The sequence below is a fragment of the Scatophagus argus genome, chromosome 21 (genome assembly GCF_020382885.2).
Source record: "Scatophagus argus isolate fScaArg1 chromosome 21, fScaArg1.pri, whole genome shotgun sequence".
NCBI lineage: Eukaryota > Metazoa > Chordata > Actinopteri > Scatophagidae > Scatophagus > Scatophagus argus.
Genome location: NC_058513.1, coordinates 10,718,086 through 10,743,140, shown reverse-complemented (window position 1 = coordinate 10,743,140; position 25,055 = coordinate 10,718,086). Strand labels below are relative to the sequence as shown.

Here is a 25,055-nt window from a genome sequence, read left to right as displayed (position 1 = left end):
TGCTTTCAACCACACACACACAGGCACACACACAGAAAAACAGAGATTACAACCACATACTGGTGAAAATCTAAAAGTATTTACTTTTCATATTGCCTTGGTTGTACAGCATACACATGCTCTGATCAGACAATTCAGAAGAGGAAAAAAAAAGTGTGTGTGTGAGTGAGTACTTACTTCTGCTGTAGTGCAAAATGTTCATGGAGGTCTCCACTATGGATTTTGTAGGTAATGGGGTCCCTCTCCCGGTCCACTGCCTTGAGCAGTTAACAGAGACAGACACACATTCACATAGATAAACTCTTATTTCCATCAGCAAATTCTACTCTCATACAGAAGTGAGTTACAACCAGGGCTATTTGTACCCTGGGTAGTACTTCTACAGTTGACAGGGGTAGGTGGAAAGATTGTGGAGTGGCTCAGTTAATTAAAAAGAAGGAATTAGTCAGAAATGTCAGTGAATGAAAGTCAGCTGTAATGCCTGAATACTACGGTTGCAATTAACACTGTGTGAAACCTTGTTAGCCAGCAAGAACAGAAGTTGAAACTAATGCATGAGCAGTTCAGATCGTTTGCTAAAAGGATGGTGAAATCATCGCCAGCCTCTGATTGGCTTACCCTGATACTCTTATCCTAACGCTAACCAATCTCACTCCTTGTGTGAACCTAACCACTGACTGTAAAGATGGATGACACAAGTGCCCCACTATAGCCCAAACATCTTGATCGACCCCTGGTGGCAAGCTCCAAAAAAGGTCATACAGGTCATAAACCCTTCTATTTAATGCTAGCAGAAAGAACATGGGCCAAACTAAAACACTCATGTCAAATTTTTTTCCTAAAGATGACTTCTGAAATAGATAACGTTAGCTCAAAGTAATCATCAAACAGCTGGATAAATAAATGATTGAAATATTTAAAAGAAATGAATCAATTTTTAAGACTGTAAGTAAATCTGTAAGTGGCTGTGAAGGTAACATCTAACAAAAAGGTTGAGAACCTATGTTATGTAGTGTGTATGTGTGTGTTTTTAACCGTGCGCGAGACAGAGTGCGAGTGTACCTGCAGATTAAGCAGTGTAGCTCCAGTCCTCATAGCTTCACTGATCTCCAGGCTGTACTGTTGCCGTGGGAAACGGGGAGGGCTCTGGTTGTTTGGGGGCAAAACTTCAATATAGACTGTCGTAATGGATGACCTATAGAGAGAGAGAAAGAGAAAGAGAAGGGGATGAGCTAAGGTAGATACGACACACATAGAGAGCACAAAGACATATGGAGAACCAGCCTGCAACAGGGAAGCAGATAAAGGAGGAATAGTAACAGTGAAACTTCAGACGGGGGTGAGGAAGGAGGGAGGGAAGGAGGGGGCAGCACAACAGGAAAGTGGGTAAAAATAAAGCAATGTCAGGGAGGGTGAATGGTCTATTATTTACGTTAAGAGTGGTTGGCCAGTGTTTGTTTCTTTGCACTTCGTGTTGTGTTTAAGTAATCGATAAGAGTGTGAAGTCAACAACCGTGTGAGAGCCAAAGAGACTAAACAGTGCTCTGCTGCCGCATTTTTACAGCACTTAACATCTCTGCAGTTAAGTTTGACAAAGTTATCCTGCTGTTTCAACGATTCACTCATATGATGAGGGGGCTGCTGTTGTGCTGCTCAGAGAATTATTGTGCTGCTTGTTCATTTTAATACAATGTATGTCTGTATATATTGACTCCATCTTGACAGGGCAGTATTATGTCCTCCTTTACTGCGCCCTTTATTATGCAGTGTTATGAACCTTATTATGCAGCATCGCATATTTGAAGACCTTCTGAAAACTATGACTTAAAGATGAGCCCTGAACAAAAGCAAACAAGAAATATCATATTAGAAGAACTATTAGTAAGTGTTTTGTACACATGTCCATGACAGCATCTAAGCGTGAATGGAGGGAATATGCAGTTAATTAAAACAACTGTGGGTGATAAGTGGATTCAGCAATTCCTTGACAGGTAAAGAAACTTGATTAAAATGGTTCAAATACAGAAATAAGAGTTTTGTAGAAGAAGTAGGCATATGGGTGACTTAAGGAGGAGGGAAAGAAAATTACACTGAGTTTTCTAATTTATAAGGTGATGACACCAGATCAAAATGCACTTGGGTTATTATCTGACAATAGATTGTTTCACTTCATAAAAACGAAATCTTAACTACACAGTGTTTACTTCCCCTCTGACAAACAGCTTTAGCTGTTCAATAAGCTGTAATCACTGACATTTTCTAATCAACATAACACTCATTTCCAAAACAGCATGTCAGTGTTATGACCCACAATTCAACGGAGCTGTTTCTTTATAGCTCTGTAAATACATTGTGTCAATTTTTCTTAGGAAAAAGTCTGATTACTTGGGACATAGTTGTCAGGTTTAGAGAACTACAGTCTTCATCCTTCTGGCAAATTGACTGCCTTGCATAATTGGGAGATAACAACCTAAGCTCAAATTAAACTAAGATACAGCAGAAAACAGAACCGACGTTTGCCATATTAATTATTTTAAACAATTAAGTCTATGATTTTGATCTTGAACAACTGCTTACCAAAACAACAACATATGAGAGAACTGGGACTCTCAATAATTACTTCAAAATAATATGATCCACTGACAGGGAACACGACTCTGAGCACAGGTTGCATTGTAAGATGTTACATTGTTCTGCCAGAGTTTTCCTCAGTTACCCCTGATGCTACTGCATATAGTAAGTTTTTTTTGTGGCATCAAGAGCCATCAGATGGCAATATTCTAGACATCTAACTGTAGATGCATTTCCCTACACTTGCACTCGAGTTTAAAATAAAGGTTGGGTCAGTTTGTCAGCATGAATCTGCCCCCGCTGACCTTCCAGCAGGTCAGTGAGATTTATGGGTTTAAATACACTGAAATATTCTAAGAAAGAATGTAACTCTGGTCTTCAGTCAGTCACTCCTGTACCCACTTTTGCCCTCCCATGACACGGGAGATGTTAGGTTTTACTCATCCTGAATTTCAGGGTAACAAAAAAAAAATAAAAAACCCACAGGGACACGTTTGTAATCCTACTTGGCGAGTGTGTCCATTTTCAGCGGTGAGGAAAGGGAGAAATTAACTCCACTCAAAATGGATCATTGACTGAAAAAGCCACAGAACCTCGGATCTAAACAACAGCCCACAAAATCTGTTTATGTTCCCACCAATAAATAAATAAATGGATAAAGGCTGGAAAAATGTACACAGAGACAGAGCGAAAGCCAGTGTTTTATTAAAACAATTCAGATGGCATTATTGATGAAAGGGGGGAGGAGGCTGGTTTCTACTGTAGCTGAGGTCTAGTTCACCCCCTCTGCATGGCAGCAACTCCTGCTTTTAAAACTCCTGCTTGAACCTGAGTTGCCACTCTGATTTCCCATAATTTGGTTAGATGAATGTGACTTTGTGGTCTCATGTTGTCTACATGCATTTCAGTTTTGATCAACACCAGCAACGTAACGGCTGATGTTGTATGTAACCTGAAGTAGATTTCTACATCTCAAGTCTGTTTTCTATCAGCCTATGCACGGCGCTACAATGATGTTCATTAGATAATGAGCCTTGTCAGCAGCAGACAAGGTGTTTATCAGCTGCATCTATCATCTTCTGCATTTGACCCATCCTTAGTTGAACACACACATGCAACAACCGGCAAATTACATGCAGTGAAACACAGCAGCAGTGGGCAGCATCAAGGGCCCGGGGAGCATATTGGGGGGTTAGGTGCCTTGCTCAAGGGCACATCAGCTGGCTAATGGAGGGGGGGAGCATTTTTCGCATCAATCACTCCACCACACCCAAATTTTTCCTGCCCGTCCAGCGTTGATTTGTGGTTTAAGAGCAAGGCTCATTTGAATATGTTTTAGATTTTCCAACTAGGTTTTAAATTTGGGATATGCAATTTGGACTCAAGTTGGATTCAAGTTTTCAACAAAGCTGTCACGTCGGCGTGTGGAGCATTTGGAGTTGGTAAAAGTGCCTTTGACAAAACAAGTGACAAAAATGTAAGTAAGTGATAAGAGTAATCTGTACTGAGTATTTATTTACATTTTTCAAGTAGCATGCCCAACACCACTTGTGACTTGCAATACAATTTGTACCACCTTCATATTTTACAATATACATGCCTCTAGGTGACAGTGCAAAATTATCTCTTTATCTTGATCTCTATCCAGCTATCTAGCTAACATCTCATCTCATCTGTTCTCTCTGGTGGCGCCCTCTTTTCTCGTTTACCCCACGGTTTGATGAAAGTATAAACGAGACCCCTGAGCTTAAATTATTGTATTCAGTATTCCAGGCTGCATCTATCTAGGCCATGCAAAAGCATTTCTAATCTGAACGAAACATGTCTCTCAAAGGTTCTTCAACAGAGATGTCAAACTCACAAACTGAGATCCAGTGTCACTGGAAAAAAAAACCAAAAAACAAAAAAAAGGCTGTCACTCATGTCTTGTTGGCGCCCACCAGTAAGAGGATACACAGCTCATGTTAGGCCCTGACCCATAGTTTTAATAAATTAGGTGGCAGAGATAGATATTGATTTGTTATGTGGGTTATGTTTTCAGCTGAGATAAACACGGGGTCTGGGGAAATTAGGGGACAATCTGTGAGCCAATCACTGGAACCACCTCAATCTGCAGTAGTTCACATTCTGTATTGATTTGGCAGCTACATAGCTGGAGCCGAGCACGAGTGGGGAGAGGATTCAAGCCTTCATGATGACTGACAAACACTGATGGAGAGAGAAATCCACTGCAGTTGTGACAACTACAATGTTACATAAGTAAGACATGATAATAAACACTTGTTCTACATTTTAAGTGTAATCAGTTTTGATTTATTAGATGGAGTACATTGATTTAGTTTGTCAAAAGTCAACTGTGCGAGAAGTTTTAATTTGTGATGTCTGATAAAGCCTTGACTTTTGAGTGCTTGAGATGCTGATGGGTTTTAAAGCATTTAATTATTAGTTTTCATTAGAATTGTCCTGAGCCGATCAATACTGGGGCCAGTCCAGGCATATTCTAATGCGTTGGTATTGATTAAAATAATGCTGATCAAAATTAAATCTTCTCTCTACTGAAATTTACTGTGATTTGCCCGCCTCAATGAAATTTAGGTAGCAGCTTTGCATTTTAGCCAACCCTGTCCATCACTCCCACAAGTGAACCAACACTGGCAGTGGCAGATGATACCAGCTGTCGATAATCAGCGTTATTTCCATGAGTAAGCTGATGACAGGCCAAAATTAAACTTGTCTGTTATCTGGTTAAAGTCGTCTCTCTGCAGCCGGTGCGTGTGGTTGTCCAAAGATCATTTGTGAGGTAAGAACCACCCTCTCGAGGAGTGAGTGTTTCTATTGTCTGGACAACTCCAACAGAGCGAGCCTTCCCACATACCAATTTATCGGCTTAATATTTTTTAAAGAAGGACATCCAGTATTTGGATCACACATTTTGTGAAAAATGAGATGTGTCAGATTAAGCAGACTATGGAGTAAGTTAACTGACATTTAACTAAATATAAGCATTGGATCACATGCACCTTCAGCAGATACCCACTGTTAAAGGACTAGGACTGGAATCAGAGCCAAAACAAAAACTTCAACAGCACATAACTTGTTTTCATAACTAACTGACAAATGCTTTAAAACATAACCAAAACTGATCCAGATGAAAATTTATTTGAATATGATATTAAAGCACCAGGGCAAACTGGCAAACACTACAAGCCTGACAATTTTAGTAAACTCATCCAATAGTAGTTTCTCCTTATTTTCACCTCCTGCTCATCATTTTTTAAATGCAAATGACCAAGGACTGGCAAGGCCAGTGCAAACCATGCAAAACATTACAGTACCAGTTTAACTTTTAATGACTTTTTAATGATATACTGATAATTATTCCACGCATATAAAAAAAAATCATTTAAGCAGATTCATACTTTTTGTTTCAATATTGTGGTTTTTGGATTAGAAATAGACATGATTGACCCATCAGTGGTCATTTTCAAGGGTGTGTTCATGAACAACACAAGTCATGAAGTATTTGTCAGTGACTCCAGTGATTTTACACATCAAAGTCTGTTTACAGGTCTTAGAGAAGACTACTGCATGTGTGATATGAAATTGTGTTAAGTCTGTTGTGGTTCCAGAGGAGCTAAGAACAGTCTGAAAAAGTGCCTCAAGAGACGGCTGTGGCTGAAGACTGCAAGTTTGAAAAATAAAAAATAGAACAACACTGTGGGTGTGGAGTCAGAAAGAAGACCTTTTTGACCTGCTGCTCATCACTGCTTGAAGCCAGCGGCTCAAGGCTACATCGTGAGTCTCACAATGTTTTAGGAGAGCGGTGCTAAATTGGTGAAGTACTTATTTAATCAGTCTGCCTTTCAGTTTTTTCTTTGAAATCAGCTTGTCAGAGTCAGAGTTTTTTATGTTTGCGTTTTGGCACAAACACTTTTATCTTAAGTGACCAGCAAGTCTAAGGACAGGAGGTAAACGCTGCTAAAAGACACTCTCATATGCAAAGCCTTCATGTTGCTTTCCTATACTATAACATTTAATGAGGTACCATATGTTTTTGATCTTTATTAAATGTATGTAAGCAGTGCTGCTTTTGTTGCGTGCTTCTTATTTGAAGAGCACACAACAAATGATGTCAATTTCTCACATTTTATTTTTTTTATTTTTGTTAGTTTTCCTCATAGTGTTTCTGTATTAGAAGATATGGAAGAAGTCAAGTAAACTAAAAAGCGGGAGGAAAATGAAAAGAGGGACAAATGTGCAAATCAAACGCAGTTCACACCTTTTAATGCATGTTACCCCTGTTTTCTGAAAGTTTTAGGATTTTTCTTGAGTCAAGTTGACATATGATACAGAAAAAATTAAACACTAACACAAACACACACACACACACTAAAGGAATCAATATCCCTGCCAGTGCAGCTGCTATATCAATCCGTGGAGCAATGTAGATTGACCGTGTTCTAGTGGGCCAGCAGTTCGATGGCTGGATTCACTTCTGTTCTCAGATACTGCTTGGTAATTGCTAAGACTAAAATTTCACAATTGAACTGCTATCTGTCAGACTTTGGATATCTAATCAATAAACACAAAATTTACAAAATATTAGGGGCAGCGTCGTCTTTCCATAACACAGCCCATGTTGGGGAATAGCCCGATTTGGTGAGCTGGTAAAAGCTGTACGCTCTTTATTGATTTAATCCATGAAGGAGAGATGAAATGCAGGAGATGGAAAACAGGAGGCAGGAGAGAACAAAAATAATAAAAAAAAAAGATCCTTATCCTTTCAACAAAAGTCAGTCCTTTTACTTTAGAATGCAGTAGATAGAGTTTCTTATCTTTAGTTTCTTTTAGCATTTATTTAGATGCCATGTGTGCTTTAGCAGAAAGTATCCCTTTATATGCAGATAGTATCATTTTCTGCATTTCTCACCAAGAGGGCAACTAGCAGTGAGGTACCCTTTCATTACCTGCTTCACTCATCTCCCTTTTCTTTTATTTCCTTCTCTTACTTACACTATCAATTTTCCTCTCCTAGACTTCTTTTGTGCCATTTTCTAATACAAAACCAGAATTCATATATTTTTAAAAATGACAGCACACCTAAAAAGGTAGAAAGAATAGCAGGGAGAGCAAAACAGACAAATGGAGGGCACTGCACAGTGGCTAACAATGAGTGTGCAAGCTCTGAAAATCCGATGATGATCTTTTGGGCCTCAGCTCCAGACAGACAAGAGGAAAAGACTGATGAAGCAGACACAGAGATACCCTTACCGTCTGTGAGGTACAGGCCCATTGTCTTTGGCTTCCACAGTCAAAGCGTAGCTCCGCCCAACAGTGAGCTCAACACCTTGTGCCACAGTAATGACCCCAGTGCTGTGAAAACAGTTCATTCAGTGTTATTTTATTAGGCACAGGAAGCATGTTATATGAAAGGCAACTGCAGGGAAAACTGAGGCCTCATTACGTTTCCACGCGAGATTGATTTGTATCCCCTTTGGTTCCTTCTACAAACTGTCACACTGCTGATCGTATATCTCTGGCATTACTTATAATCATCTTTGTTTTATTAATGTGACAATGATGAATGAATGTATACAAAACACAAGCTTCCTTTGATATCAATCATTAATGATAATAATGCTCTACGATCTCTAACAGTACCAGAGAAATCTATATGTTCTGGTGGAAGGCATTTTTCTGTCAGTATTCTCCTTCTTCCAGTGAGATTAGTCATGGCTGACTGCCTGTCATAAGCCAATACCATAAATCCCCTGTAAAAACACAACTTGTCATTTTTACATCTTTTTAAAAAACATGTAACTTGTGAATTAAGGCCATGTCTACACAGCCTGTGAAGCGTAAGCAGCAAGCTACTGTCCTCTGTCACTGTCTGCAAAGAGTTGGGCATCGGAATCAACAACCAGCTTCAAACTGCCCAACGGAGCCGTGTGCCTCAGAGTTTCATCAGTTTCATCGATGCTGGCATGTTGTTCTGTGACTTACGCTTTGCAAAACAATGATGTCAAACTCATGTGCCCATGCTGCTGGAAACTAGCAACATAAAGGAAACACGGCAGAGAGGACGAAACGGTTCATAGCATGGCTTCATTTCACAAAGATACCAACAGTGCTGGTTGGAGGTATGGCTGTGAAATAATAATTTAAATAAGGATGAAAAACAAACCTTAAATATGAAGAATGTCATGTATGACACTACCCATGATCACTACTTTTTCCAAACTGAGGGTCGTTTCCGCTACAAAGGGTAAATATCTTATGCTACAATAACATTGAAGCCATGCAGGCAGAAATAGGGGATTTATTTCTTTGACTAAGAATACCTAAATGAAAACAAATGCTGTGCAATACTTTCATTCCATCCATTTAGAAGACTTTCAAACTGATTGTTGCTACAGTCGCATGTCAGCTCTCAGCCAAACTGAACCTTTCACCCTTGCAACACAGTGAGGGGAAAATGAGCGAAAAAAGGGTGATTGGGTGTCACTGTGCAGTCACAGGATACATCGAGAAACGTCTGCGCTCTGCCTGCACATCAGAGGAACCAAAAATTCAGCCGGTTATCTGCTTTCCTCGAGGTTAGTTGTGTGTCAGCTGATGTCCAGCTTAGACAGATGATTTGTGCGATTTCTTCTGGATATGCTGGCCCTTTTTATACTCCGTTTCTGCACTGTGTTCAGATTCAGACATCATTAAACTGTTGCCCTGACGCTGAAAAGGTCAAGACAACACACATTTCCTCCCACGCTGACCAGGTATTGACTGATCAATAAAAAGAATGGGTAACAGCAAACTCCCTTTTACAACAAAACAACAATCTAAATAACATTACAGCGCAAGTGATAAAAGTGATACAAGTGATCAGAATCAGAAATACTTTATTGATCCGTGGGGGAAACTGGGTGCAACAGCAACAGGCTGCACGCACAATCGGCACATGTACACCAGTATATATTTATAAGTGTATTTACCTGTTGCCAATAAGAAAATGCCCCTGGTCGCCAGCTAAGATCCGATAAGTGACCTGACCATTAGGACCAGCATCGGAGTCGACTGCTGACAGCTGGGAAGAGATATAGAAACACAAAGAAGCGCCATGGCTCTAAACAATCACACATACGTACCTGCTCAGCGCACAAGGTTCAACATGCTACACATTTTAAGAACCGTGTTACTGAGTCTGTGAGTGTGTACCTGCAACACAGTTTCTCCAGGTGTCATGTCAGTAAACAGGTTGACGTTGTAAGAGACATTTGCAAAAGTCGGAGTGTTGTCGTTAGCGTCCAACACTGTTATGGTCACGGTAACCGGCGCGCTCTGCTGGACGCCGTCAGATGCTAAAAGCTGGAGAGACAAAGACAAAGAGAGAGAGAGAGAGTGAAAAAAATCATGCATGCCGTGCTTTTTCTTCTTGAGGGAAATGTTACACTCAGCCGACCTACCTTTTAAGAATCCTGAGGTGGGGAAACTGTATACTAAATATGTACATCACATCATGATAGTATCTGTTTGTTTTCTTGTTTCTTTTGACAGTGATTTATCCTGTGCTTTTTCAATCTAAATCTCTGTTCTGAGTTTATGTATTTATTTATTTGTTTTCTGTGGGGGCAACTGAAATCTCTTGAAACTCTTTGACCTGAACTGCTCCAGCTGTCTCCTCAATATTCAATTCCACCTCCTCAATTTCCTCTACTACTTCCCCACCAACATAAACCCAATTAAAATGTGCAAAACTCAAACAAAAGCCATAAACATTGTTGTCCAATTAATTAGAAATCTCATGTACAGTAACTGCCTGAAACACTTCCCATTTAGAATTACTTTATAGTTTTGTTCAGAGTAATTACATATTTATGCTTATTCTATATGATAACACTCACACTAAATTTACAGCCAGAACTGTGGGTGGTTAGGTCAGCATAGTGTAAAGACTGGAAAGCAAAGGAAACGAACACACACACAAACCGACCTGTGAAGCTCATTAACATGTTATATCTTGTTTGTTTAACGAGCTCAACTGAAGTAGAAGCACAACAAGTTGTGTTTGCATGTGACATTTCGGCTATTTTGTATGGACTACGAACAACAAACAAAGGAAAGAAGTGTTGATCACTGAGCTTTAGAGCTCTGAAAGGTTTTTTTTCAATCTACGTTAACAATTTTAGATAAATGATGACTCTGGCCTATCATTTAGCAGAGGTATGAGCACATGATTGGTTTTTCCGTCAAACTCTCTGGCATAACGCAAATAAGTGCATTTCTTTTAAGCAGAATTTATAACCATCTGTTCCCTGTCAGTTTAAAGCAAACGGGGGGGAAAAAAGCAAATATCCACTGTAGCGTTACAGCAGAGTCAGTAACGTAATTAGTTTTAGGATCATTTTCATGCTTAAGGTCACTTTTGTCGTGATTTTCGGTCTTTCAACTAGATGATCTTGTACATAAAACAAATGAGACGTGTTCACTCAAAACGTTGGTAAAGCAGGGTTCAGTTCACCACATTCACGACAAATTACCTGTGATTTTACTTCGTGCCTTTTGTGCTTGTTACCCCTCTCTTTTTCAAATGACTCCACTCTTGCTAAAGCAGTTTGTACTACCAAATACAACCACAACAATGAATTTCTCCCTTTACTTCTTTTTTAGAAATAACCTTTAGTGCACATCAGAGCGTATATCAGCAGAAACGACAGAAGCTTCTTCACTGATACCAATCTTCTCCACCAGGCTCATCTGCCAAGAAGCTGATTGACTCTCCTTTAAATGAAAATCATCCTCCGTGTCTCATAGTGCTGTCTTGCGCTCTCTCCTCCAGTTTAATTTTTTTTCCCCCCGCAAGGCTTTCATGATGATTACCATACACCTCTGCCTTTCGATCAATACACCAGACCTTCCGCTTCTCCCATCTTTAACTTCCAAATAGCTGCGTGCACACAAAAAGAGTACATAAACTCAAACAATATGCTGCACTTCCACAAACGTGCACGCACGCACAAACGCATACGGCCGATATGAACATGCTAAACTTGACAGATAACAGAGCGCCGTATGACATTGCAACGCTCTACATCATACGGTGAGGTGCACACACAGAGACAGTCTGTGCTTGGCAACAGGCAGCTTGTGCCTTACCAATAACTAAGCTGCTGAATTAGATTGCCCTGAAATAAAATAGAGAATAAGAGAGAGAGAGAGGGAGAGAGAGAAAGAGAGAGAGAGAGGAATAATGAAACGAAGGAGGAAACAAGGGACCAGAGGACCAGAGGAAGAACAAAGAACAACAAGAGAGGCAGCCAGAAACTGGAAAACAGATGGAGAGATGAAAACACAGAGGGAGAGAAACCACCCTAATAAGTTTTCTCTTTTACATTTATTTCTGCACCGAGTAATGGAAGAGCTAATTACTGGTCAGTCATCCTACAAAGACGTACAGAGCTACTGTTCTCCTCTATTATTTCTCCTTCTTACTTCCCTCCGCCCCGATTCATGTACATTACATTTCTGTAATCCCCTCGCTGGTAAAAAAACGCATAAATGAGGTTTAAAATACTGCTGAATTTACAAAGCCACAGGTGAACATGCCTGCAATTTCTCTTCTCTCTCCCTATCCATCTACTTTCCTTTCCTCCTTTCTTCCTCCATTCTTCACTCATCTCTGCCCATTTTATTTTCCACTTTTACCTCCTCTCTAGATAAGAGTCTTTTATTCCAAGACCGCCGCCACGGGTTTATCAAAGGTCTCTGATTTGAGGTTAAGTTATTCAAATGCATTCAGATGTTATCTCACTCCCGCTTTCTCTCTCTCACATAAACACACACATACATTCAAAATGCACACAAATTCCAAGGCTTTAGAGTACCGTGAAGTTATAGGAGTCCTGTGTCTCCCTGTCCAGTGGCTGCACCAGGGTGAGAAATCTTCTGATCCCAGTAGCAGACACAGAGAAAACATGGGAATAGCTGTCCAACGATAAGTGGAGCTGAGGATCCCTGGTCTGTTGAAGAGGAAGAAAAAAAGTTAAGAGTAGCAGAACACATTACAATGGTGATCTCTTCCCTCTGAGCTTTAATCACCCAGGAGAGGTATGCCGGTGCACACTTACACCTGGGAGCTGCCCAGTACAACCACAGCGATGCAATAATGGCCCCTCCATTGGTTTAATTAAAAGAATACATCAAGATAGTATGACAGAGGATGCTTGTTGAACACACACTGTGAGTAATCCAAAGAGCAGATAAAAGTAAATAGTTACACATTTTGAAAAAGGAATGAATCAAGTGTTGAACTCAATCTGTTTTTCCCTCTCTATATGTATCTATGTTTAAAATATTACAAATTATTATATTTTACAGATTAAAAGAAACATTGGTATAAATAAGTGGAGAAATGTAAGAAACGAAAATGCATCCATATGCAAATCAGCTCAAAGCAAAGAAATGCTTAGGCAGGAGAAGGTGAAGGAAAAACTCCTCCAAGGATTTGCCATAAAAATTCTCCTATGAGGGCTGTGTGTGTGCGTGTGCTTGTGTGTGTGTGTGCGAGCATGTTATACTCCATGATGGAGAGGCAATCCTCATCCAAGTCCTCCCCTGACATTACCCACACAGTCACCTCATTTGTGTGTGGTGTGTGTGTGTGTGTGTGTGTGTGTGTGTGTGTGTGTGTGTGTGTGCGCGCGTGCGTGCGTGCGTGCGTGCGTGCTCTCATTCCAGATAAGGCTTGCTCAGCAGGGCAGGGGAGCTGATAATACTGTCGATGTAGCCAGTGTGGATATTGAGTCATAAATAAACACACACACAGTTCAGGACACGCACTCACAGTCTTATGCACACACATAAATAAAAGTGATAGACGGCACATAAAAACAATTAGGACTAATCATCATTGTTGGTACTTATTGCTGGAGGAAAGACCAGGGTTAGCAATATTTAAAATTGCTCAACATATATCAATCGCCCCATGCACACACAGCATCAAGAACACACAGAAATACACACATTATCCACGCTAAGCCCCTGCTGTGGGGGTCTTTTAGAAAGCAATGAACCAAAGCTTGTTTTCGTCAAAACACCGATGCTACATCTTAAATAAACTAAGCTCTTGGGAATTCATCGGCGATAACAATGTTGCGGCACTGTAAATTCTTACATTATCACTAAGAGGCAATTTAAGAGTTTTACTATACAGATTCACAAGGAAATTAGATAAAGCACTTCACACACTGCAAGCAAGGCACAAAGCAGAGAATTAGTAGAACAAAAGGCTTAAATGGAAACTTCAATGGTTTGATCCTTCACTCCTGTACTCTACATCCTCTTTAAACACAGACAACATGCTGATTTTGTTTACATGGAAAGTGCCAGGAAAGTTCCAAAGTGCCTCTTTTCTGTCAAACCAGAATAAAAGGATATTCCAGCACAAGGAGCAAATGATCCACTGACCAAAAGGTAAAGCTCTGCAATCTTAACAAGTTATGGCAAGCATGTCAAGCTTTGGATTTCCCTACATGCTGAAGCAGTGTGTTTGGGGTTGTAGTAAAAGTGATGCTTTTGTGGGGTCAAGTCTTTTAAATTTACTCATGGAGCTTCATTAATCTACCAGCATCTGTGGTTATTTCAGCTGGCAAATTCAACAAGTCACTGGCTCGAAATAAGTAGTCTCTCTTCGTCTGCCTCGTTCCAAACTCCAGAACCCTTGGACTAAAAAAAAAAAGAAAAGAAAAACGCTACTTTTTTGTGAGTTTCAGAATTGCCAGTACAATCACTGTAAATTTGGAGTAAATGAATTTGGGTTTAGTCTCCTTGTCCACATCAAAAAGATGAAGCCTCAGAGAACTCAGCTAAAGGAGGTGATGATAGAAAGAGCAAACTCAGCTGATACATACAGGCATCTCATTGGCTGTCAGCTATAAAGGAAGTAGAAGCAACAAATCATACTCATCAGAGGTAGAACATAATACACACATAAAATATCATGTGTTTATTTACATGAGAATTTTTTTTTTTTTTCATGAATTCAAAAATTCCAAAAGATTAACTTGATTCATTCTCAGTATGTACAACAGCATTATCCTGTCTGTAAAGGTTTTAATGTCATTTCTCAGAGCATGAGTATTAATCATCCGATTATGTCTTCAAGTCGGTGACAGCTCTGTGTGCTTTTGCTCTCACCTCTTCCACATCATTATCCAGGGCCACAATGGCCAGCGGCGCAGCCAGGCTGGCACTGGTCGATATGGTGGTCCCCACCGGTGATGCCTCGCTGACGTAGCCATGGTAACTGGTCTCCAGGAAGTAAGGCGCCTGATTGTTTTCATCCAGAACTTCGATTTGGAGGTTGGCAAAAGCTGGTAAGGGGTGACCGTTGTCCTGCTCTGCCTAAACAGGAGAGAGAAAATAATTGATCACTTTGACTGTGATGATTTACCTTCTGTATTGCAGCCACTTCTGCTGCACAAGTGATAATACAATGCTTCACATAATGTGTAATAAGGCAGCAGTCAGTTGAGTTCTGAGAAATGCTATGAAATTACATTACATACCAGTTCTAAATTTTGGGTGCAATAGCAGACAGTGCAAATGTGCTTAGTTTGTATGCAAAGTTGGAAATAAATGAATCGCAATGTCTGACGGTATGAGTCATTAATCACTGGGGAGACATTTTTGAATATTTTTGAATTTGTCAATGTGTGAAACAGAAACAATAGAGACCAAATTTTATGAGAGTACCATATAAATCTAAGGTTTCTATTATTTTATTGTTTGTAAATTAGACTGATGGAATAAACAAAAGTATTGTGTGTAAAGCAGCTTTAATCCAAAGTTGGCCTTTAGCTCAAAGTACTACTATAGTTCCATTCAGACTGACTTTATAGGGAGTTTGGGTGATTTTAACGTCGTCTGCACAGGTCAGTGATATTAATTCCATCAAGACCATGTATGTATGTGAGTGCTTCACGCTAACCCCGGTGATAATTACAGATGCAATTATGTGCCGTTTTTCAGTGAACTCCAACTGCAGTAAAAATCCTGTACGAGCTACACTCTGATATTTTTAAGTGGACCTCTGAGTTATTTTGGTGAGAAGAGCTCCTTTTCCATCTATGTTTTCTTTTTCTTTTTTTGGTTAAATAGCTCAGTGTGAAGTTTGAGTGGTGTGAAAAGTGTAGTGACTCAAAAATATTTTTGGTAATACGGACTGAAACATATTAACACCACATATAAATCTACTTGGGACATCAGGGGAGCAAGACCCTGTGAAAGCTCTTAAAACTTTTGTAATCTCAGCTCAGTAAGTTCTGGTATTCTCATATGAGCTCCACTTTTTAGTCCATATTTGTTTATATTTGCTCACAATGGATATTTGAGATCATGATATCCATGCTAAGTGTAATTCACACTGAGTCATATCAGTTTCATGTCCGTTTGTTAAGATTTGACTCGATTTCACCTCACACACGTCTCTCCCGCCACACCTTAGATTCTTCCGCACCCAAGTTTGTCATCAAAGTGTGACAATGAACATGACTATAAAACTGCTCGATTGCCTGCATATCTTTGTGTTGGTTTTGTTTTTGTTTCTCTCTTCTCTCTTCTGTTTGCCGTTGTCATCTTCATCTCATTCTTTCATTCCCTCTGTTTCGTGTCTCTTTCTCATCCTCCCCTCTTTCATTGGTTAATATGCGATCCAACAGTTTTAACATCTCAAAAGCACACTGAATGCAATGTCATTTTAGAAACAATATCTGTACACTAAATACATACACAGATGCACACGTGCTTTCAGCTACGACAAAAACATCCTGTGGAAGAAAAATTCAATTTTCAGTTTCAGTAGAGCTGAACCTGATGTATGCCTGGTGGTGTAATTCCATTATCAGCCTAATTGAGACAAAAAACAACCTTCACACAGCATGGGAGACTTCTAATGCTTTACAATTACTGTTTTTTTCAGGGTAGACTGGATTACATTCAATTGACAGAAACCAGGAAACACCAAATAAATACATTAAGAAAGAACATTTAGTCTTTACTTAAACTTGCAGATTTACTGATCAAAAGCTCGATGGATATTTCAGGGTTAAGTGCAGTTTAAAAAATTGTACATCGAGGAGTGAAGTTGCTGTTTCCACACACACTGAAAAGTCAAGTTACACCTCCGCTGTTTGCAGCTCCTGTGTTTCTCACCTTGATAACCAGATCAAATCTGCTGTGGAGCTCTCTGTCAATGGGCTTTAGTAGCAGGAGCTCTGCTGTGGTTCTGTTCAAGCTGAAATACTCTGCATAGGACTCTGGTTTGCCTGAGAGAAAAAGAGACAAAAGGGCAGGCAATAAGATACAAATAGGAAGAACAGAGCAAAAACAAAATATCCTAAATTGGGGCAGTCTGTGTGTGAGAGAGAGAGAGAGAGAGAGAGAAAGGGACAGATGTGAGTTGATTGGTTTAACAATCAATATAAATTTTGTCTGGTGGGTATCTGGGGAGGGAGTATAAAGAAGACAGGGAGGGGCAGAGAGGCATGGCTAATGCGCCCAGTCTTCTCATCTCCGCTCCCTCTAGGTGGTCATGCACACATATATGGTGCTTTGGAATGTTGCATTGCTCAGCTGGGAAATCAGGTGAGAGGAGAAGCAACAAAGATTCCCCACATAGTTGCGGTTACTGATGTTTGTGCGGGTCCCTGTCTTCTCTTCACAGTGTGTCCCCGTGCCTGAGAATCAAGGCCTCAGTGAGCACATACATCTCGGCCATCCAAGAGTGTTTCCAAAGCAACTACAAACGACCGTTCACATATTGTCCGATGAAGGCCACGCGGGCTAAAACCACAGTTGTAAAACATTTTTGAAGTTTCCTCAACTGACCCTCAGCTGTTTTTTTTTTTTTACTTTTTTCATTTTCAAATTTTTGCAATAGATTTTTTGGGGGTTTTTTGTCCTTTGCAACAGTCTCTCTCATAACACTTACTCAGACAGAGATTAGTTTCACAGGAGGAGTCTGGGAAATGTAATCAAGTCCGTGTCAAGTGATGTCATTGCATTTTTACAGACTATGAAGATCCTCATGAATAAAAGTCCGTGACAGCTTTAAATACTAATCAAGATGTCTTGCAGCAATGGTGCACTGTTACTATTAGAGATAACTTTCAACTTAAGTCACTCATGAAGCATTAATGAGAAGATAATTCCATCTGTGTAATCTTGGAAATATTATCCTTTGGCTATTAGCATATTGTTAACAATTATTTCACATTCAGAATTACTCTGCAGAGTTAATCCTGCATCTAAACATTTAAGTGCCTTCATTATAATCCTTACAATCCTTTTCTAGTCATAAGATCCTGGGCTAAGGAGCCCTGAGACCACAGATCAGTACTTGACAAGATCTGGCTCCACGAAGACATCTACGAACAGGTGTGCTGGTGTCCCACTGTGTTACAGAGTTATCTGTTGTATGGGTAAGTGGCATGGTAAAAAAGTTTCACATAGTGTTCATGAAAATACATTAAATGAACTAACACCTGGCATATCAAGGAGGTTGTGTGTTTCTGTGCCAGCTAGGTGTTGGATGTATGGATAACATTTTGGCTTATGTAATTATATTGCAATTATATGTTGTTGGAGAAATCAATCAAATCAAAATCAACTAACTATGAGACTGCTTAATATTGCAATTAAGCAAACCTGCTGGTTCATTTGCAACACATCCTAAATGCATGAATGCTACACAAATGTATATATTTCTAGTGTCAACTAATATAACTGAATAAAATGTAAACCTACCAATGAGGATGCTGTATAGAATCCCTGGCCTGTCAGAGGGAGGTTGTATGTTTCTGTCTTGGTCCACAGCTTGAATCGGTGGGGTCACATTGAGGGGACTCACTTTAATCTGGAAACAGAATAAAATGGAGCACAAGAGCTGAATATCACAAAAAAATAACCAACAACAACTGGATAGAGTAAGTGACAATGTGCGTCCCAGTGGCATGTATAGGAATATGGCTTGATTTCATTTTGTGTACTTTCATATTGAGAGGAGAGTAAAAAACCAAGAAAGCGAAATTAGCCTTAAAGCAACAATAAGAAAACAGGGCTGGATATTAGAAGAATAATGTCTTTGTGATTTGTCCAACTCAGTTGTTCTAATGTGTAAAGAAAAGCTTTATCTATTTTATTTATGCACATGTAACAACAAGCTGAGCATACCAGCATAGCAAATGAGATTTAAACAGAAAGCTGCAGAATAGGACAATCAATTGTTGGCAAAGCACACATACTGGGATACTTCAGAGCACATTTACAGTTGGCATAGATGTACTCACCCCACACATAAAATTCTACATACTGTGTGTTTGGAAAAAAGAAAAATGATGACAAACAGCTCAATCACAATAACAATTAGGACCTATTTATATCATGCATATTGTCTAACTTCATCTACTCTATGCGCACACACACTCTGAATCTGCAGGAATGCATCTGTATCTGTATGTCAGTGTGGCTATAACGCTGACTTATAACTGTGTAACATGCTGAGGTGTGGACAATACGAAGAACCCCCCCCCCCCCCCCCCCCCCCATGGGAGAAACATTGCATGCCTATAGAATAAAACCTAAAGCTGTAAAATGTCAAGCCAAGCACAGCAACAACACTGCATGTATTCCCTAATGTGCACAAATGTACCAGCACACATCACCGACACACATACACATGCTGTAAGCTCAAACACCCGCCGCTAAGATACAGCACTTTACAACTGCGCCTGTCATGCAGCACTTAAAATCTACTAGCCATCACAGAGCTATATCTCCTGTTGGCTGTCACAGACAGACGAGGCAGACGCAGGCAGAGAAGAAGTTATGGCGAGTAATGAAGTGGAGTAAAAGAGGGTGTAAATACATGGCAGGGAGACGAATCAGCTGGGAGGTAAGAGAGAGAGAAACGTAAATGCAGCAAAGAAGAAAACAAAAGGGGGAGTGAGGGAAGGACAGCGAAGTCACTGAGAACACTGAGATCCTGCAATTTTTGTTATGACAGCCCCTTTAAACACCACCTCTCAATACATTAAAAAAGACCAACTGTAAAACTCAAGACATATGTCTCAAAAATGAGAATATATGATTTCTGACATTAGTTGGTCCCACTCTGACAATATGGATAAGGGCACTTTTATTGCTACTATTAGTGTAAATCATAAATATTATTGAAAATGAGACTGAAAGACTTTTCAAGATGCCTGAGAGCAAGGTGTGAAATGTTTCATGTACTTTGTTTTGTTAGTAGCCTTTGAAAAACTTGTTGACAAACTAGTCAGAAAAGGATGATTGTAACACAGCCAACTAAACTTCAGTATGACGGGGACTGATAAGTCTGTGGCCTAAGGTGAAAGGAGATAAGTTATACATCTCTCATCCATGGATGTGTAGTCCAAGTCTTTGAGTGATTATGCAGAAAGTTTTGAATGTGTGGCATCTCTGTTTAGGGCGACTGAAACTGCAAGTCAGCAGTGTCTGAGAAAATTGACAACATCGGCCTTCATGCAGTCATCCGCTACATCGGTCTCAATGAGGGTTTATCACCAAAGGATATGATGGCAACATTAGGAGAGGGTGTCACCCTCAGACTACTTCTTCCTCAAGATGAAGGAGGTCAGCAGATGGCAATTTTACTGTGATGATGACATTATCTCCGCCGTGGACGACTTTCTGGAAGTCCAAGATGTCAACTTCTACAAAGAAGGGATGTTTGACTACACCAGAACTAAATGTGTGAATGTAGAAGGGGGCTATGTTGAAAAATAAACATGCTAGGCTTTCTAAAATCGACTCCTTCCACCCAAATCCATGAACTTATCAAGCTCAGCCCTTGTCCAACGCACACTATATAGACAAAAGTATCCAGACCTACTTCTTCATGGGGCTGTTTTTCAGGGGTTGGGCTGGGCCCTTACTTCCAGTAAGGGAAAATCTTAATGCTCCAGCATACAAGACATTTTGGACAATGCTATGCTTCCAATTTCGTGGCAACAGTTTAGGGAAGGCCCTTTTCTATTCCAGCATGATTGTGCCTCAGTGCACAAAGCAAAGTCCGTAAAGACATGATTGGCTGAGCTTGGCGTGGAAGAACTTGACTGGCCTGCACAGAACCCTGACCTCAACCCCATCCAACATCTTTGGGATGAACTGGAATGGAGATTGCGAGCCAGGCCTTTTTGTCCCGCATCAGTGTCTGACCAAATGCGCGACGGCATGAATGGGCAAATATTCCCACAGAAACACTCCAAAATCTTGTAGAAAACCTTCCCAGAATAGTGTAAGCTGTTATAGCCGCCAAGCTCTCTATGCATTTAAAATGCAAAGTCATTAAAGTCCCTATTGGGGTAATGATCAGGTGGTCAATATGTTACCTATATAGTGTACGTGCTTCTGTCTTTCTAATAATTTACTAGAAGCACAGCACTTTACAAGGTAAAACTTGCAGTGCATAAAACTGTGTGAGATCAGTCATCCATAAGTTACCAATTCTGGGTTTAGAAAAATCTAGACAACTCAAAAAGTGACAAAAGTGAACTCACTTAATTATACAGGCTCAAAATGTGGACTGTTAAGCAGACACAACAAGCTGGGCAGGTAATGTTAAAAGCCTCTTTACTCACTGGGCTTTCAAGGCTTACTGTCAAAAACAGGCACACAGAATTAGGCAAGCAAACACTGCAGAATCACCAGGCAGCATATGAGCAACAGGTATCAAGCTGACACGAATGACTCAGCCACTCCAACGACTAGCTAACACCGCTTGGCAATGTGTGTGGTGAAACTGCCTTTTATATTTACTGGAAAACTAATGAGCAAATGAACAGCAGCTGTGCAGGCAGGTGGCTGATCCCAAGAGCAGAGAGGAGATCAATAAAGGAGGGGAAAAACCCCTGAGGGTGTGTGGTGGTCAGGTGAGACTTTGTGTCAACCACTAAGCTACGTTCTCTGTGGCGCAACAGAGACACAGCTCTCCCCTATCACATAAAAAAATAACAGATGGCTATATATCCACAATGCAGTGCACTGCAGTGCTGCAAGGTTGTGGTGTGTGTTGAAAGCATCTGCAAAATAAACATATAGCACATAGTGTTGTGGTCCCTGATGCTCTTTATGCAAGTTGTAGCTAATCAATTGCGAGTCTGATGTAATGTCAAAACAAAGTCAGGTCTTGGGAAAGTTGTTTATTGTTGTTGTTCAATAATCTATGTTTCCCTTACAGCCATAAATTTCTGAGTTGCAGAGGCAGCAACGTTTTGAAGTGGATGTGTGAACGTGGACTGACAGCCAACTCCTCAGCATAAATGACCAGCATCTTGTGTGTATAAGTAGTGAGAGTGTGTGTGTGTGTGTGTGTGTGTGTATGTGTGTGTGTGTGTGTGTGTGTGTGTGTGTGCGTGTGTGTGAGAGAAGGAGGGAGGGAGAAAGACACAGAGAATAGTTATGCTGGCTCCAAGGCTCTGAGGTTGTCATTTCTTATCAGTCTGATTAGAACTCAAACTATTATGGTGGCTTGACTTTCCTCTTTGTTCAGTCCTCTCCTCACTTCACGTCCTCATCTTTCTTACACGCCAGCAACAGCAGCTCTTTGCTGCCCTTTACACTGATTCTGCATTTCCACCTCTCTCGTCACATCATCCTATCTACCTTTCTGTTCTCCTGCTTTCCCTTCGACGACAGTTTTAGGAAAGCAAACGTGAACCCTGAGTGTTAACTACATTCACTAAATTGGGGCTCATTCAAGCAGAATGTATCAAAGTACTGATGTTGGATGGCTTCAAAGTCTAGTCTAAATCAATCAAACAGAGCCCCTGAGAGACAGCTGCTTTGAATAGGGAAAGGTCCAGTCAGGCGAAACTAATAGGAGGGATCGTGCTGTTGGCGTAAATACGCACTAATTTAAATGACCTGAAATCATTCAGTTAAAGTATATGATCGTTTGATTATGTGTATGTGGTCATACTTTTTCCACCTGGTGAGCTATGGTTGAAAGAGACTACGCTGGCAGTAGAAGTATATCAATGAGTATTCAATACGGATATTTCAGGTTGAATACTGAGTACAGTGTTGTTTTAAACATAATTCCATCCTAAAAATATAAATTTGTTAAATCAAATTCCTAAAATAGAGAACCTTAACTAATCACTGCCTTGCATCCTTACACAATAGTCATGACTGACAGCATGGCAAGTACACAAAGGAGGCTTCAGAATCAATGGTTGGTTCAGGTTTTGCTAAAACACCTTATCGCAGCACATATTTTGACTTGTAGCAGGAGAAGTGTTACTAATAACACTGACAATGGCTCTGTTAACAATGGCCAATTAAACGATAACAGTGAGCTAGCAAGTGCAAATGCCTGAAAACTACAAGGGACACAGCCATCACGGAATTTAGGTGAAACCATCCACTGTGAAAAACCATCATCAGGTCTTCTGAATATGAGCTCGAAAGTGACATCTGCAAAGATTCCAGCTCTAGTAAACAGACATCACAGTCTCATTCAAAGAATAAAAATCACCAATAAAAACCGAAGCAACCTCAGTTTGTGTGAATGATCCCTTTTTTCTCTACCGCTGTGATGTTGTAAGATGATACACAATGAAATCAGCACACAGTCAGCACAGACAGCAAACTGAGAAGTGAAGAAAAGTCTTTGCATTGGATGCAACATGTTTAAAGCATCACTTTAGATTTTAAAACCCCTCAAGTATTTTCCCCGCATAACTTTTCTGTGTGTCTGCCTTTACCTTTCTTCCTGTTTGATCCCCTCCCATCCCGCACATCACCCCCCCTAACACCACCACCACTACATCGTAAACCCTGTCCTTGTCTGCGTACACTTGCTCCTTCTCAAAACCACAAGGTGTAAAGTTGATTTACTCCTGTTGCTCCTCGCCGTCTCTCTCCTGGCTCGGGGAAAATTGTGTGTATGTGTGTGTGTGTGTGTGTGTGTGTGTGTGTGTGTGTGTGTGCAGAGAGATAAGGAAGAGAGGTTTGAAGGCAGAGGCAAATTCCCTCTATGTGTGGGGATAAAAGTGAGTATGTGTGTATGTGTGTGTGTGTGTGTGTGTGTGCATGTGTGACAAAGATCTCAGTATAAACAAAGAGATGAAGTAGTATGTCCAGTTAGGCTAGACTGCTCTACCAGCTTGACACTGTTCAGGGCATGTGTGTGTAGGTGGATGTGGGGCAGAGGGTGTCGAGGCATGAACGCACAGCTAGCTTGTCACCATCAAGGGTGTGTGTGCGTGTGTGCCTGTGTGTGGTCAGGGATGAATGCTCTGCTGACTTGTCAGAGTTGAGGATTTTGCCTGCAGCAACTTTGTCTCATTTACAAAGTGTTATTGTAAGTCGCTCTGGATAACAGCATCAGCTAAATGCCCGAGATACAAATGCAAAATGATGTATGGAGCTGTGTAAGCATAAATACATAAACAGTGTTGTCGATTCACTTTTAAATAACACTACACAAGAGACTCAGAGTAGAAATAACATCAACTAATCAAATTTTTTTTGTCAAAAACAGTCCCTTGGACTCATTAAATACACTCTACTTTTCTTCCTAATTACTGAGCTGAGCAACATAATTCGCTGATCCCCTATTTAAGTTTTATCAAAAAGTATAGATATTTTTAAGGAGGGCATTAACACCTCATAAAATCTCAAAACACAAGACATCATCCATAACTGTAATGTAATCTTCCTCCTAAAATAAATACGGCCAAATGGACACCATAATACAAATCTATTCTTTCAATATACAACTCCACAGGCCACATTATGTGAGTAACATCTTCCTATCATTAAAATGTGAGTGTTTTTGTTTCAAATGATGCTAATTGCTTTTGAAGGCTCCACCATACTTTCTGCTAGACTTCACATACAGGAGTGTATGTATTCTGACACGTGAACGATTTTAGCCTTTGTTCTCATCACTCAGTGGATAGTTTGGTGCGGCAGAAGTTTTCAATGTCAAGTTGAATAAACAAATGTTTCACATTTTTACCTCAAAGGCAGGTGTGATACAGACAATTTATCACATATGAAAGCTCAGAGATTTTGGGGAAAAATTAAATTCTTTTTATAATTTTTTTATTAAATTAATTTAATTATTTTTTATTTTTATTATTAAAATTATTCAAGGCCAAACAAAGTTTCATTTTAAAGCATTTGGTCTGTCGCTGCAGAAGTTAGCAGAACAAAGTTTGTTCATTTGTTTAAGTTTCTAAATGATGGGTTATCCACTTACAGAATTGCTTTCACTGGGAATTTAAGGGGGGTGACAAGTTATTTGAAAAATAATGTGTAATATTATTTAAGTCAGTAGATACACAAAAGCTGCATTGCTTTTTCAAGGACTTTGTTATTAAATAGTTAAATATTGTAGGCAGAGGCGTACACAATGAGTCCTAAGAGATTCACATTCACAA

General features: G+C 40.1%; 1 protein-coding gene across 8 annotated transcripts in view; it reads right to left on the bottom strand.

Moving 5' to 3' along the window:
• Positions 1-25,055, bottom strand: part of LOC124052847 (protocadherin-15-like) — a 159,333-nt gene that overhangs the window by 76,885 nt on the left and 57,393 nt on the right. For all 8 annotated transcript variants that reach the window (XR_006842064.1, XR_006842065.1, XM_046377567.1 and 5 more), the window contains 9 exons: positions 18,370-18,478; positions 16,777-16,889; positions 14,761-14,967; positions 12,450-12,584; positions 9,784-9,933; positions 9,561-9,652; positions 7,843-7,944; positions 1,063-1,195; positions 178-257 (listed from right to left, as the gene is read on the bottom strand). Coding sequence is in view for 6 of the 8 variants with exons in the window: in XM_046377567.1 (XP_046233523.1) it covers positions 178-257; positions 1,063-1,195; positions 7,843-7,944; positions 9,561-9,652; positions 9,784-9,933; positions 12,450-12,584; positions 14,761-14,967; positions 16,777-16,889; positions 18,370-18,478 (1,121 nt within the window). In the remaining 2 variants the exon portion in view is untranslated. The remainder of the gene's footprint in view (positions 1-177; positions 258-1,062; positions 1,196-7,842; positions 7,945-9,560; positions 9,653-9,783; positions 9,934-12,449; positions 12,585-14,760; positions 14,968-16,776; positions 16,890-18,369; positions 18,479-25,055) is intronic.